This window comes from Sinocyclocheilus rhinocerous, unplaced genomic scaffold (assembly GCF_001515625.1).
Source record: "Sinocyclocheilus rhinocerous isolate Xijiao unplaced genomic scaffold, SAMN03320098_v1.1 scaffold115, whole genome shotgun sequence".
NCBI lineage: Eukaryota > Metazoa > Chordata > Actinopteri > Cypriniformes > Cyprinidae > Sinocyclocheilus > Sinocyclocheilus rhinocerous.
Window position 1 is genome coordinate 1,495,575 of NW_015650001.1, and position 12,556 is coordinate 1,508,130.

Sequence of the window (12,556 nt, forward strand, 5' to 3'; positions counted from 1 at the left end):
GTATTCTTTTCATACCATGGAAATCAAAGGCGACTGTCAACTGTTAGGTTACCAACATTATTCAGAAGATCTTCTTTTGTGTTCAACAGAAGAAAGAAACATATAGGTCTAGAACTTCTTGAGGGTGAGTAAATGACAAAAACTAAATTTTTGGGTGAACAATCCCTTTAAAGCAGCACTATGTAACTTTTTCTGTGTTCAAAATTTGCAAAATGTATATAATGAGCGAGTACATCATGAATTCATCTTCCAAACCGCATTTTTGTCTTATTCCGAATCACTACGGTACCCTTATAATAAGTACTTATATTTGGACTATTGTAGCCTGGTCGGGTCGTCACCGCTGCGGAGTAAAATTACACTACAAACATACACCTTTGTTTACTTCTGTGTGTTGCTCGGCAACCACTTTGTTGGAACCACAACTGATTCTGAGGATCTACATTGTTTGGTGGAAGAATACGTTTTTTATTAATATAATTACACATTATTTGCTCTGTTTTATTTTGTGAAAACTTACTACGTATATGCAATAACAGTTTTATAAAAGCAATAAGTCCCGTGAAGCCGTGGTTTACAGTGAATTTATAACAGCTAAGGGACGTTGTTATAAATGGGACTAGAGGTTGTCGAGACATTAAACATCATCATGTAAACTCATATTTACAGCCTTGTTATGTTTATAATCATGCTCTTGGAAACCTTTCTAACTCAAAAGTTTTGGTAAAAATGTGTTTTTTTTTTTTCAATAAAGAGTGAAAGTTATCTGAAGCTGAATCTTGGTGACGTTAAAGTCATGTGACCGAGGTGTAGTTTTACTTATAGCCTACATTTAGCGTTTTACTTCTGCCATTTTTATTAAGGCTCCAAAATTCTTAAATGTTTTGATCTGTTGTAAAGATTGTAGTTCTTTACAAAACATGTAAGAATCATAAGCTTTTGCTGGTTAAAGAGCTTATTTTCTGCAATAATCCAAGAGAAAAATCCTATTGGGTTTTTGTTGAGAGAACCAGGATGATGGCAAACTAAAAAAAAAATGCTCGACTTCCATTGTAAGTATATTAATGTACACGCACACCAACTTTTTTTTTGAAAGTGTTTATAGTCACCATGAAATCAAAATGGACAATTATTATTTTTTATGGAATATTGTAGGGATTCTTATAAATTATTTATCTGTGCACATCCCTTTTTTTGTGCTCATGTACTGTCCAAAAGCTAGACTAATTTCAATAACTCCCCTTCAGTAACATGTCTCACATGAAACAATCACCCATTTAGTTTGAAGTGGCCACTTCTACACCGCAATCAATTCCCAATGGACAAATTGAAGTCGTGCCATACATTTCTCTGCCTCATTCAATAAGCCGTTTCACGCCATAATAGTGAAGAAATGTCAGTCAAAATCTCTGCTTCATGTCAAATTAAAAAATGGGGAATGTCAGCTATATTCCTTTAATGGCAATGCTGTGAAATGAAATGAAGTTTACCTCTAGCTTCATCTTTCAGCCTCTGCACAGACACCAGCAAAGACTCCTTCTCGTCCAGTTCGCTCTCCAGGAAGGCGTTCCTCTCAATCGCCTGGTTTAGCCTCTGCTCAAAGTCCTCCAGGGATGTGATGGTGGCCCTGCTCAATCCAGGTTATCGTTTTAAAAATGTTGACCTCTTTAGCATGACACTTGCACCATGTATTTTGGCCTGCGTTTGTTGGGCATTGGTGACACGTAGGCTAGTCTTGACAAAAAGTAGTCTAGCAATTTAGGAACTCAGGGCCAAGTTAGTTTAGAATGGAAATATGATCCTGTCTCGTACCTCTTAGCTCTCTCCAGGTCGTCGTTGGCCTGCTCCAGCTCCCTGACATATTTGTGCAGCTGCTCCTTGATGCCACGTGTTTGGACCAGGTCGTCCTCCAGCATGGCGATCTGCTTATAGCTCTGAGCGTACTGCTGCTCCAGTTTCTCCTGCAGTCAGGGACACAGGGGAGACACAGTCTGAGTCACCATCAGAAACAACCAGAACTTTCTGCCAACGGCGGGTGAGAAAATGTATCAGCTATAAATACATATTTCTTTACTAAGGATTGCGCAGTCCTATTCAGAAAGGACTATTTTTATCCTTGTGTGTTCAAGTACCAAACATTAAAAAAAATTAAGAGTCAAAACCATAACAAGACCACATGACTGTAACGCCCACATCCAGACATCCCCACCTTAATAACTAGAGAGCCCAATCCTATCCAAATTAGAGACGTTTTGGGTCAAGCTCAAAGCTCATTTGGAAAACCAGTTCCATCCGAATACTTATGGCAATGGATTTATTTTTTTCTCACAGTGGCACAATATAGTGACAAGTTGGTTTCAGTTTTTTAAAGGGGTCATATGATGCGATTTCAAGTTTTCCTTTCTCTTTGAAGTGTTACAAGCTCTTGGTGCATAAAGAAGATCTGTAAAGTTGTAAAAATAAATAAATAAAATACACCACCAGTTTGGGTCAGCAAGATCTAATTTTTTTTTTAATAAAAATCAGTAATATTGTGAAATATCATTACAATTTGAAATAACGCCTTTCTCAAAAACAAAATCTTACCGACTCCAAATTTTTGAATGGCAAAGCATCTAAGGCTGCGTTTACACTGGCACAAAAAAATCCGATCTTTCGCTAAAAAATCGGACATGGTCAAAAGATCGGATCTGTGCATTAAGACTTGCAGTGTAAACGCAGCCTATGTATAAACTATGTTTTGACCTTTTCCTAATGAGGTTGCTTACATCTTTAAGACTTCATGTTCTGTCAAGTGAGTTGAAGGGGCTCATGTGTGTGCCTGTTTCCAGGAAAGCATGTTTTGCTAGCATGTTCAGCAGGAAATTCCTGGGATTTGAGATCTTCCTGTGCTCCACCAAAGCTCTGGGGCAGTAAAACCACAGCTCAGGAGGAGCATGTGCACGTGCTGAAAGTGTGTAGGAGTTCAGAGCGGCACAGACAGAGACCACACCAGCAGACACACGGTCAGCATTTGAGCCAGCACCAACTGTGAGCTCTGTTTTAGATCAGAGACACTCTCAGGCCACTTTTGGTCAAGTCAAAAACACGGCTTGAGCTTTAGAATAGAGAAGGTTACGCAGACGATTCACATACTAGCATTTTGGGTCTGAAACTACACAAAATAATCACATAAACCAACTGAAACTTTAAAAAGACATCAAGCCTACCTACAATGTAACCAGCAGCACAACATAAGGTTTCAAACATGACACATTTCAATAAAAGAGACTGCAAGACACTAAACACAACAGCAGGAGCTATGGAGCATCTTCTCAGGTTAACAGAGGGTCTCTTTTGTCAAGGGCAGTGAAAGGCTCTCTGTGTGTTGTGGCATGTTCTCCGTTTTTCCATGACAAAAAGTGCTGCAGTCATATTTACAGCCATTCATCACCCGCGGGGCTTGTGATTGTAGGTATGAACACCGAAACAACCATTGTCTCAGCTAGCCAAAGTTTAACTAAAATACTATGGCCAAGTTTTTAAAAGCCAATCAGCATTGTTTGTCTGAACATAAACGTCTGACTCCCCATGGCTTTTATGTGAAGATAAACTGCACACTGCTGTAAAAAGCTCAGCTGGTTGCTATATTTAGTAGTTAATGACTTCGGCCTACCTCTTCTTGTATTTGAGAGACAAGCACTTCCAGTAATCGATTTCCTCGTCTTTCGAGGAGAACTTCGGCATCATCATCATCTCTGTGTCCATGGTGGAGACCTGTGGAAGCAGATGGGAATTAGAGCAGTCCTGAGAGACAACCCCAGTACAGGTTGTTTAGTCCCAGTACAACCCCACAAACAGAGGGCCCATGGTGTGTGTCCTCATTTGACACGCATCCAATAACACTTTTTGTTCACTTGGCTTTCTACCAGGCTCACATGACTTACTTCATCCTTTACAAGCTCACAGTTTTACAGGTTGCAGCATTCGCTTTTGTTTATGGGGGGATTTTTACACAAGACTAATTTCATTCTAGTCCTACGAGGAAAGAGCAAATAAAGAAATAGTTCATCCAGAAATTAATATGCGGTCTTCATTTACGAGAGTCAGCCTCATGTTGTTCCAAACCTGTGTGACTTTTATTTAACTTAGAAACACAAATGAAGATGTTTTTAACCAAACCTGAGGCATTTCTGTCCCTCTCCTGAAAGCCCATTACACTAAAACTTGGAGGCTTAAAAATGTTTACAAAGATATTGTAAAAATAAGCGGTTTAAACTAGAGGTCGACCGATGTATCGGTTTTGCTGATTAATCGGCACCGATAGTTTTTTGCTGTAACTATCGGTTATCGGCAAAAATCCATGCCGATAGTTTTCCGGGTTGCGTCCGTTGCTGGAACGGCTGAGAAGGGTCTGCTGTCATTATACAGTAAGAGAGCGGCCTCTAGTGGTTGAAATCACTGACAGCACGTGCTATTTGTTTAGACATGTGTATTCACATAAATCCGGTCGGCACCGTGCATTATTTTTCACTTACTCAGTCTCTTACACACACACGCACGCGCAGAGAGAGATAGAGAGAGAACACATACAATATCCATATGTATATAATTTTAATGCTATGGCCTTTGTGTATTTATTTAAAGATGTGCATCTTTAAGCATGACTGTTGAAATGAAATGGTAACACTTTAAAATAAGAGTCCATTTGTAACATTAAGATTAATGAAAGCTGTGCAATGAAAGTATTGTTCCTTGTTACAGTGTGTTAATTTCAACATTTTTATTATTATTATTACTACTACTACTACTACTAGTATGGTTCAGTACTGTTTTTTTAATAAAGCATTATTTTAGTTTTTGTTCAGTATCCATTTTAAAAACTATTGGTTAATTAATCGGTATCGGCCAGTGTGGTGCAACCTAGCTATCGGTATCGGCAAAATCCACTATCGGTCGACCTCTAGTTTAAACGAAGCCTTCAGAAAAGACACAATCGCTTTATATGACGAACAAATTTAGTTTAACCTGTGTCTCTCCAGTATCTTTGAATTAACTGCTGGATTTATATGGATTACATTTGATGCTTCTACATTTTGCATCCGTGGGCCTTTGTTGGTGGGACAGAAATACTTTGGGCTGCATTAATAATGTGTTTTGAAGATTAATGAAAGCCTAATGGCTTTGGAAATTGGAACAACATGAGCGTAAGTAAAGGGATAATTATCATTTCGGGATGAACTGTCCCTTCCATAACACGACGTGTTAAAGAAACAGTTCTCCCCAAAATGAAAACATCAGTCATTTTATGGTTAAATCATAGTGTAAGAGCTCCTTTTGTGTTTTACAGAAGAACGAACATATTTGGAATAACATGGGAGTAAGTAAAGGACAACAGTTTTTTCAGTTTATATAGATTATAAGCCTTTTAAAGATCAAACGTGAAGCCATTTATCACAAAAGGACAACAGAGTAGTCCTTCCACACATAAAAGCTTGCTCAGAATAAGATTAATGGCCACAGATATTGTCCTTTTAAAACAGTATGCACACTTGGACGTTTGTGCCTCTAGAACTCATGCACGTGTGACTGAAAATGACCTCTCATTAACATTCTTCATCCTTGTCTTGTGTTGGGACATCATTTGTTTGACCAGCAGCACAGAGATCCAGTGTTTTTCTGAAATTTCCGCTCAATTAATTCCTATCATAGGTCTTTTTGTAAGCAATCGCTCATTAGATCTGACATGACGAGGAGCTGTAAGCCGAAGCCATCAGTTTCATTCAGCAACCCAACCTGCAGCAGACGAACCTGTTCGGTTTCTAAAACAAGTCTGAAATATTCCAGACATCTCTGCAATTCTCCTGATTCTGTTACGGATTCTCAGGAGCGTCACATGTTGTGACCCAGCACTCCTAGAGTCCCGCTTTAAATGACTATGAGGGATTTCCAAACCAAATGACCCATTTAAACAGAAAATAGAACTAAAACACCCAAGGCACCCTCATTATTGTCCGTTTGCTTGTCATATTTCCATATTTATGTCAGGTCTGAAACTTTTGAATTAAGATTTTTCAGTGATCATACTTATTAATGTATAGGAGAAATATTGAAGTCATTTATTTGATTCGAATGTCACAATATTAAACTTGGCTTTGTATTAGGTCAAGTCTGTTGGTTTAAAATGCCATTTTTAATTGAGAATAAGTGTTATACATAAGCACAAAGTCAAAAAAATTAAAAAGGAAAAAGATAAATGAAACATGTTTTGAGTTGTGTAATAGTCGTGTTAGGTGCTATTCTTTAAAGACCCAATAAATTGTGGCATTTATTGGCAGGCTCAATATTAAAGAACAGATTAAGCAGGAAATAAAAAATACTGATTTGAACGAAAAATTAACAAAAATGACTACAGATCGCTCTCTAATGTAAAGAAACAACATATGCTAAAGAAACACAAAATCACAGGTGCACATAATAATAGAGCCATCAAACACAAAAGCAGCAGTGGTTTTCTACTCTGGAGCAGAATGGGGCTCCTGTGGGATTTGCTCTCCTGAGGGCTGTCAAAACTGATGTCATTTCAATTGTGGTCATTTATAATGTCTTAAGCCACCACGCAGAGACCCTCACCCCTCCCAAACTGCCTCCTGACAGTGAGGCCATCTGTCCGGCCACAGAGCGCCTGTCCCGCACCACAGGACAGTGGGACGGTTCCTGTCTAACGCAATGCTTTCCGCAACCTACACTCTTTGCCAGTAATACGCACAGTCAGGGGTTCAGAGGAAAGGCCAGATTTTTGTTTCCAAGGATGACATGATTTCCAAAATCACAATCCAGCACACACCATCCTGCTGAGTTATACTCTACAAACATGTGATATACCCTCAAAGATTAGGGGATGAGATCTGTGCTACCATTGAGTTATCTGACCTGCTTGTAAGTAGTGTCCATATAGTTATATTTACAGTCAGCTTCATGCCAAGAAGTGTTTTTATTTATAATATGTTTTCGTATGACAAGAAAGAAATGTCATCGGACGACAAACTAATGTCACAAAATGTAAACAGAACACATAGTAGTTGTCATACATTTAACGTGCAATTTATTTCTGTATAAATGTGCAAGACATAACGTTAGTATTTATCATTGTTATAGTTATATATTGTTATAATCAATGTTATAGCGCAAGATAACTGACAACAGATGAAAGAACTTAATCACATAAAGTAAACAGTGGATAATACAAAAAGGGTGTTCATGCACTTATAATAAATATCTATGTAGAGATGTACATGACTTAGCAAACAAATGCTAAGGTGACCAAACCAGAAGACGACTAGCGGTCATCATTCAATTAAACAAATAAATAAATAAAATTTTAAAAAATCATGAGGATGAAATTTAATACTTAACTAGCAAAACAGTTAACTGAAAGCGGGAGCAAAACGATTCGTTATCGAATAAATCCGCATGTAAATAACGTATTTCAGATTGACGTTTCTCCCGGGAGGCCAGCGGATGTCACCAACATTTAACGTTACAAATGAAAGTCAATATCGGGTCTATATCATTTAAATAATTACCATAAAAACTCAATCACCTGCGGTTTAAATTCTCAGCGATATATCGGTCGATCAAAGGCGTTTTTGGCAGTACGCCAGAAGAAACCGGCACATGAAAAATCAGGTTCCCGCAACTGTTGGTCTTCACTGGCCAGAAAATGACAGTCTGTTTAAATGATAAAGCCTTGCATTTCATTGCCGTCCCATCGAACACACCGTTTATAATAATCACGGATTAAATAAAAAAACGTCATGAACTGTTTACCTTATCATGTCCTGTTCCTGGAGTCGGCGAACAGGCTCGGTGTCTCCTGCGCTCGAGCGTCAGCTGAGAGAAATGCCAACGCGACTCCGCAGATTTCCCCTTCAGCTTCCGGTAAGACGACGACACCGCGTCATTGCGTCATGCTAACGTCAGTGAAACGCATGCAAAGCACGTTCTCATTTATGATACATAGTAATGGTTCTCTTATGGTTCTCCGTCTGACACGATATACGGGTATTGGTGTGTAATAAAGCGGGGAATAATCAGTGATTCATGTTTCATTTTACAATTGACCAAATATCACACCACAAGATGGCGCGTTAGGACTCCAGTAGCCTATGATAATAATAAAAAATGTAATATAGCCTACAGTCAAACCAAAAATTATTCAGACACCTTCAACATTTCTCGCATTATCACAGTTTATTCGCTATAGTTTAGAAAATGCTAATAGAATATGACAAGAACTCAAGAGTTATACTGTGTCAGTCTCAGAACAAATTCATCTTGATAATCACAAATGAATTACAGTCAAACTTTATTCAGAGACCTTCAAAATGTCTCACATTATCACAGTTTATTATATTAATATAAGACAAGAACAAATTAATCTTGATAATGTCAGATAACTTTGATAGAAAGGTAGGCCTTATGTAACAAAACATGGTCAGGTCAAAGTGTCAAATCAATTGTATTAATTTTACTGGTAGTCCACTGTATGATGAATTTTGGGGTATAATTTGTCACAGTTTACTTTATTTTGCTATCCTCACTTACATAAATTAACTATAGTGTCCTGCACCCACTAGAGAAAATAAATAAATAAATGAATAATTTTTGGTTTGATATATATAATGATAATAATAAAAAATGTAATATAGCCTACAGTCAAACCAAAAATTATTCAGACACCTTCAACATTTCAGAATCAGAATCAGAATCAGAATCAGAATGAGCTTTATTGCCAGGTATGTTTACACATACGAGGAATTTGTTTTCGTGACAGAAGCTTCCACAGTGTAACAGAATGGCAGTGACAGAACTTCTCGCATTATCACAGTTTATTCGCTATAGTTAGAAAATGCTAATAGAATATGACAAGAACTCAGAGTTATACCGTGTCAGTCTCAGAACAAATTCATCTTGATAATCACAAATGAATTACAGTCAAACTTTATTCAGAGACCTTCAAAATGTCTCACATTATCACAGTTTATTATATTAATATAAGACAAGAACAAATTAATCTTGATAATGTCAGATAACTTTGATAGAAAGGTAGGCCTTGTGTAACAAAACATGGTCAGGTCAAAGTGTCAAATCAAATTTTTGGTCCCAAATGTTTATCAATTTTACTGGTAATCCACTGTATGATGAATTTTGGGGTATAATTTGTCACAGTTTACTTTATTTTGCTATCCTCACTTACATAAATGAACTATAGTGTCCTGCACCCACTAGAGAAAATAAATAAATACACATTTTAATTGAATAATTTTTGGTTTGACTGTATATCTATTAAATGTAGATTTTATTTAAATCGTTCTATATAATAAAACAGCATTTGGAACTATTAAGTGTTCTTTTAAATTGTAATTTTATTTTTACAAAAATTTTTTTTTTTTACCTTTTTTTCAAACAGGTCTTTGTGTGACTATTATTGTATTTGGTTTTATTTTGGTGCATTTATTCTATTTTAATCGTTTTAATTTCTCTCTATAAATGTTTCCTATATACAACTACTACTACTACTAATGATAATTGAAAATATTTAATAAAACAATGAAATGTTAATTTTGCATGCGTTTCATTTTCATTTGTCTTTATAAATATTTCCATACTACTATTACTAGGCTATACTATTACTAATGATTATCTTCTCTATAAATATTTCCATATAATTTCCATAGGCTATATCTTCATGTAGTAATAATAATAATAATAATAATAATGTATTAATATTATTGTTGTAATAATAAGTAAATAATAAATAACTAGAATTTATTATTATTGTTAATAATAAAAATATATATATACATTTATGTATAATAATAATTATTATTATTATCATTATTATTATTATAACAGGCTACATCTAAATGTTAGGCTCATGTGTAAAAAACAAAACAAAAAAACGAACAGAACACCTAACAAACGACACTAAATACTTAAACTGTTTACATTGAACTGGTTCTAGTTTCTTCTTCTTTCTAGTTAACAGCAGATCTAGTTTTTCAACATTCCTGGCGTGACAGCGGCTGTGTCGTCACGGTGTCCGCGTGTTATCTTACGGGAGTATCAGTTCCCTGCGCCAGTGTGCCTGCATGTTCCCGCGGGCTGCTGTTTACCAGTCGAGGGGATCCAGGGGGAGTTTTTAAACCGGAGAGACATGGATGAGGAGGCTCAGGACAACGAGTGTCCGGTGTGTTACGAGAGTCTTTCGGACAGCACCAGGACGCTCAGCTGCGGGCATCACTTCTGCCATGACTGCTTAGTACGAACTCTGCTGAACACAAGCCTGAACGGATCCACGAAACGGGATAATATCATCTGCCCCGTCTGCAGACACCTGACATTCATCACAAAGCTCCGCGGATTCACAGTCTCAACGCTTGAAGCCAAAAGGATCGGAAAGACACTGGAAGTATCATCTCTGCCCTCTCCTGTATTCCCTGTTGGGTCTCACACTGGAGGTCTTGGCTGTATCTGCAGGTGTCTGAGGAGTATTTCATGTAGACTATGTAGACGAAGACTCGTCTGTCCTAAAGACGCTTCAGAAGTGTTTATCATCAGTGAGTTGGGTCGACCCATGACAGAGGGTGATGTTATTGACATTGGGACAACTTCAGCCATGCAGCAGGACTACAGCAGCAATGGACAGAGGCTTTGCACCATCTCCTGCTGCCTTCTGATCCTAATGATCACTTTCACCTTACTGGCTCTGGTGGCTGCCACACTTCCATGGGTTTTGTTGGCTTAAAGTGTCCAGAACTGCTTGTATGTGGTCCCTCGTGTAAGATAAATCACTTTAAGAGCAGTGAATATCATTATTAAGCCATGTGTTACTGGAAACGAGATGGTTTCACAAGACACAATGAATGTTTTATGAAAAACAGACGGTTATTGTCTTTTCCAAGGCTTGCTCTGGCATGTCTTGTGAATGTCTTGAGGGGAGGCATACGGAGGTGGTTTCCTTACAAAACAGTCAAATATATAGTGTTACTCTACAGATAAACAAAGGTTTTGTTCTGGAAGCTGCTAGTAAAAAGTTACTGTGAGGAGACTGGGTCATTTAAACGTGAAGAAAAGATGAGCTGGTCATCTGGTTGTCACTTGATCTTGTAGAAACAAGGTGGGATTCAGTTACAGCTACCATGGACACAGCAAGTTTGAGAATGGAGGACGGGGAAGGGTGTGATGAGGCTTGAGCTTTTCTCTGCGGCTCGCATTACCTGGAAGGAATGAAACACACCCTCGCCTGTCCAGAAATTCTTGTCACACGGGCTAGCAAACGTCTTTAGCTAGTTCCAGCCCTGAAATGACTAATACCTCACATTCTGCACAAGTTGACAGTCATTACTGGATTGGAGGGTGTTTCTGTGACGTACCTGTACAGCAATGCTATCGCAATGCACTTCAGAATCGTGTGTGTACGTGTTTGTACTAGTTCACCCCGCTGACATGCGTCTTCTCCCAGATTGCTCAGAGGTTGCTCAAGTGATGTTAATGGATTGCTCAGTTTGAAGTATCAGTTTGTCCCAAATGTTTTTTTTTTTTTCAGTCAAATACATGCCAATGAGACGTAGCCTATACTGTAAAGGTGCAGTCATTTGCAGCTGTTTGTGAGTTGACATCAGGCAGTCATTTCAATGGACCCTTTTCACCGACTGCGATAACGCGTTTCCATAGTTAAAAGCGTGCAACTATTTTTTTTTATTTAAAAAAAGAGAATGTAGCTACATTTAAAACACTATATTTTGTGTTAAACTACCTTGCCATTAAATGACAGAAAATTAGTTATCGAGGGTTTCTAATATAGCTAACAGCTGAGGGAGTGACCGAAAATTTGACAATCTCTCAGAAAAAAAAATAGAAATAATTTTTCCCCCCATTTGATATTGGAGCAAATGGAAAAGCAAAAAAAAAAATAGTGCTGTCAAACGATTAATTGCGATTAATTGCATCCGAAATATAAGTTTTTGTTTACATGTATGTGTACTGTGTTTATTTATTATGTATATATAAATTCACACACATACAGTATATATTTTGAAAATATTTACATGTACATATACATTTATATAGTTATATTATTATATTTTATATAAATATATTTAATATATAAACATAACATATTTTTCTGAAATATATACAGGCATGTGTGTGTATTTATATATACATAATAAATATACACAGTACACACTCATAGGCTATATTATGCAAACAAAATTTTTTATTTTGGATGCGATTATAAATTGATTTATAAAAAATAAATGTTTTTTTTTTGTTAGATACTATTGTGTAATTGAGTGTTATAAATGAATGGTTTTCAATTCAGAATTAGATAAAGGGTCTAATGATACACAAAACAATTGTTTTGTTAAAAGTCCCCATGAACAGGAAGTTGTTGCCGACTTTATTTCAGTATGGTGACACATTTCCAACTGGAAGAATACTAATATCATTACACTTTATTTGCTCTGTTTTATTTTGTGAAACCTTACTACGTATATGGAATATATGGAAT

The 12,556-nt window shown here is 37.0% G+C and overlaps 2 protein-coding genes across 2 annotated transcripts in view; one reads left to right on the forward strand and one right to left on the reverse strand.

The window, feature by feature from the left end:
- Positions 1-1,280: 1,280 nt before the first annotated feature.
- LOC107711224 (nuclear distribution protein nudE-like 1-B) overlaps positions 1,281-12,556 on the reverse strand; it is an 18,663-nt gene continuing 7,387 nt past the window's right edge. Inside the window, exons 3-4 of the mRNA XM_016516166.1 lie at positions 1,813-1,961; positions 1,281-1,627 (exon numbers count right to left, since the gene is read on the reverse strand). Of these exons, the coding sequence (XP_016371652.1) occupies positions 1,456-1,627; positions 1,813-1,916 (276 nt within the window). The 5' untranslated portion in view covers positions 1,917-1,961 and the 3' untranslated portion in view covers positions 1,281-1,455. The remainder of the gene's footprint in view (positions 1,628-1,812; positions 1,962-12,556) is intronic.
- On the forward strand, positions 10,124-11,991 carry LOC107711223 (RING finger protein 222-like). The gene has a single exon (XM_016516165.1). The coding sequence runs from the start codon at positions 10,199-10,201 to the stop codon at positions 10,787-10,789; it is 591 nt and encodes a 196-aa protein (XP_016371651.1). The 5' UTR covers positions 10,124-10,198; the 3' UTR covers positions 10,790-11,991.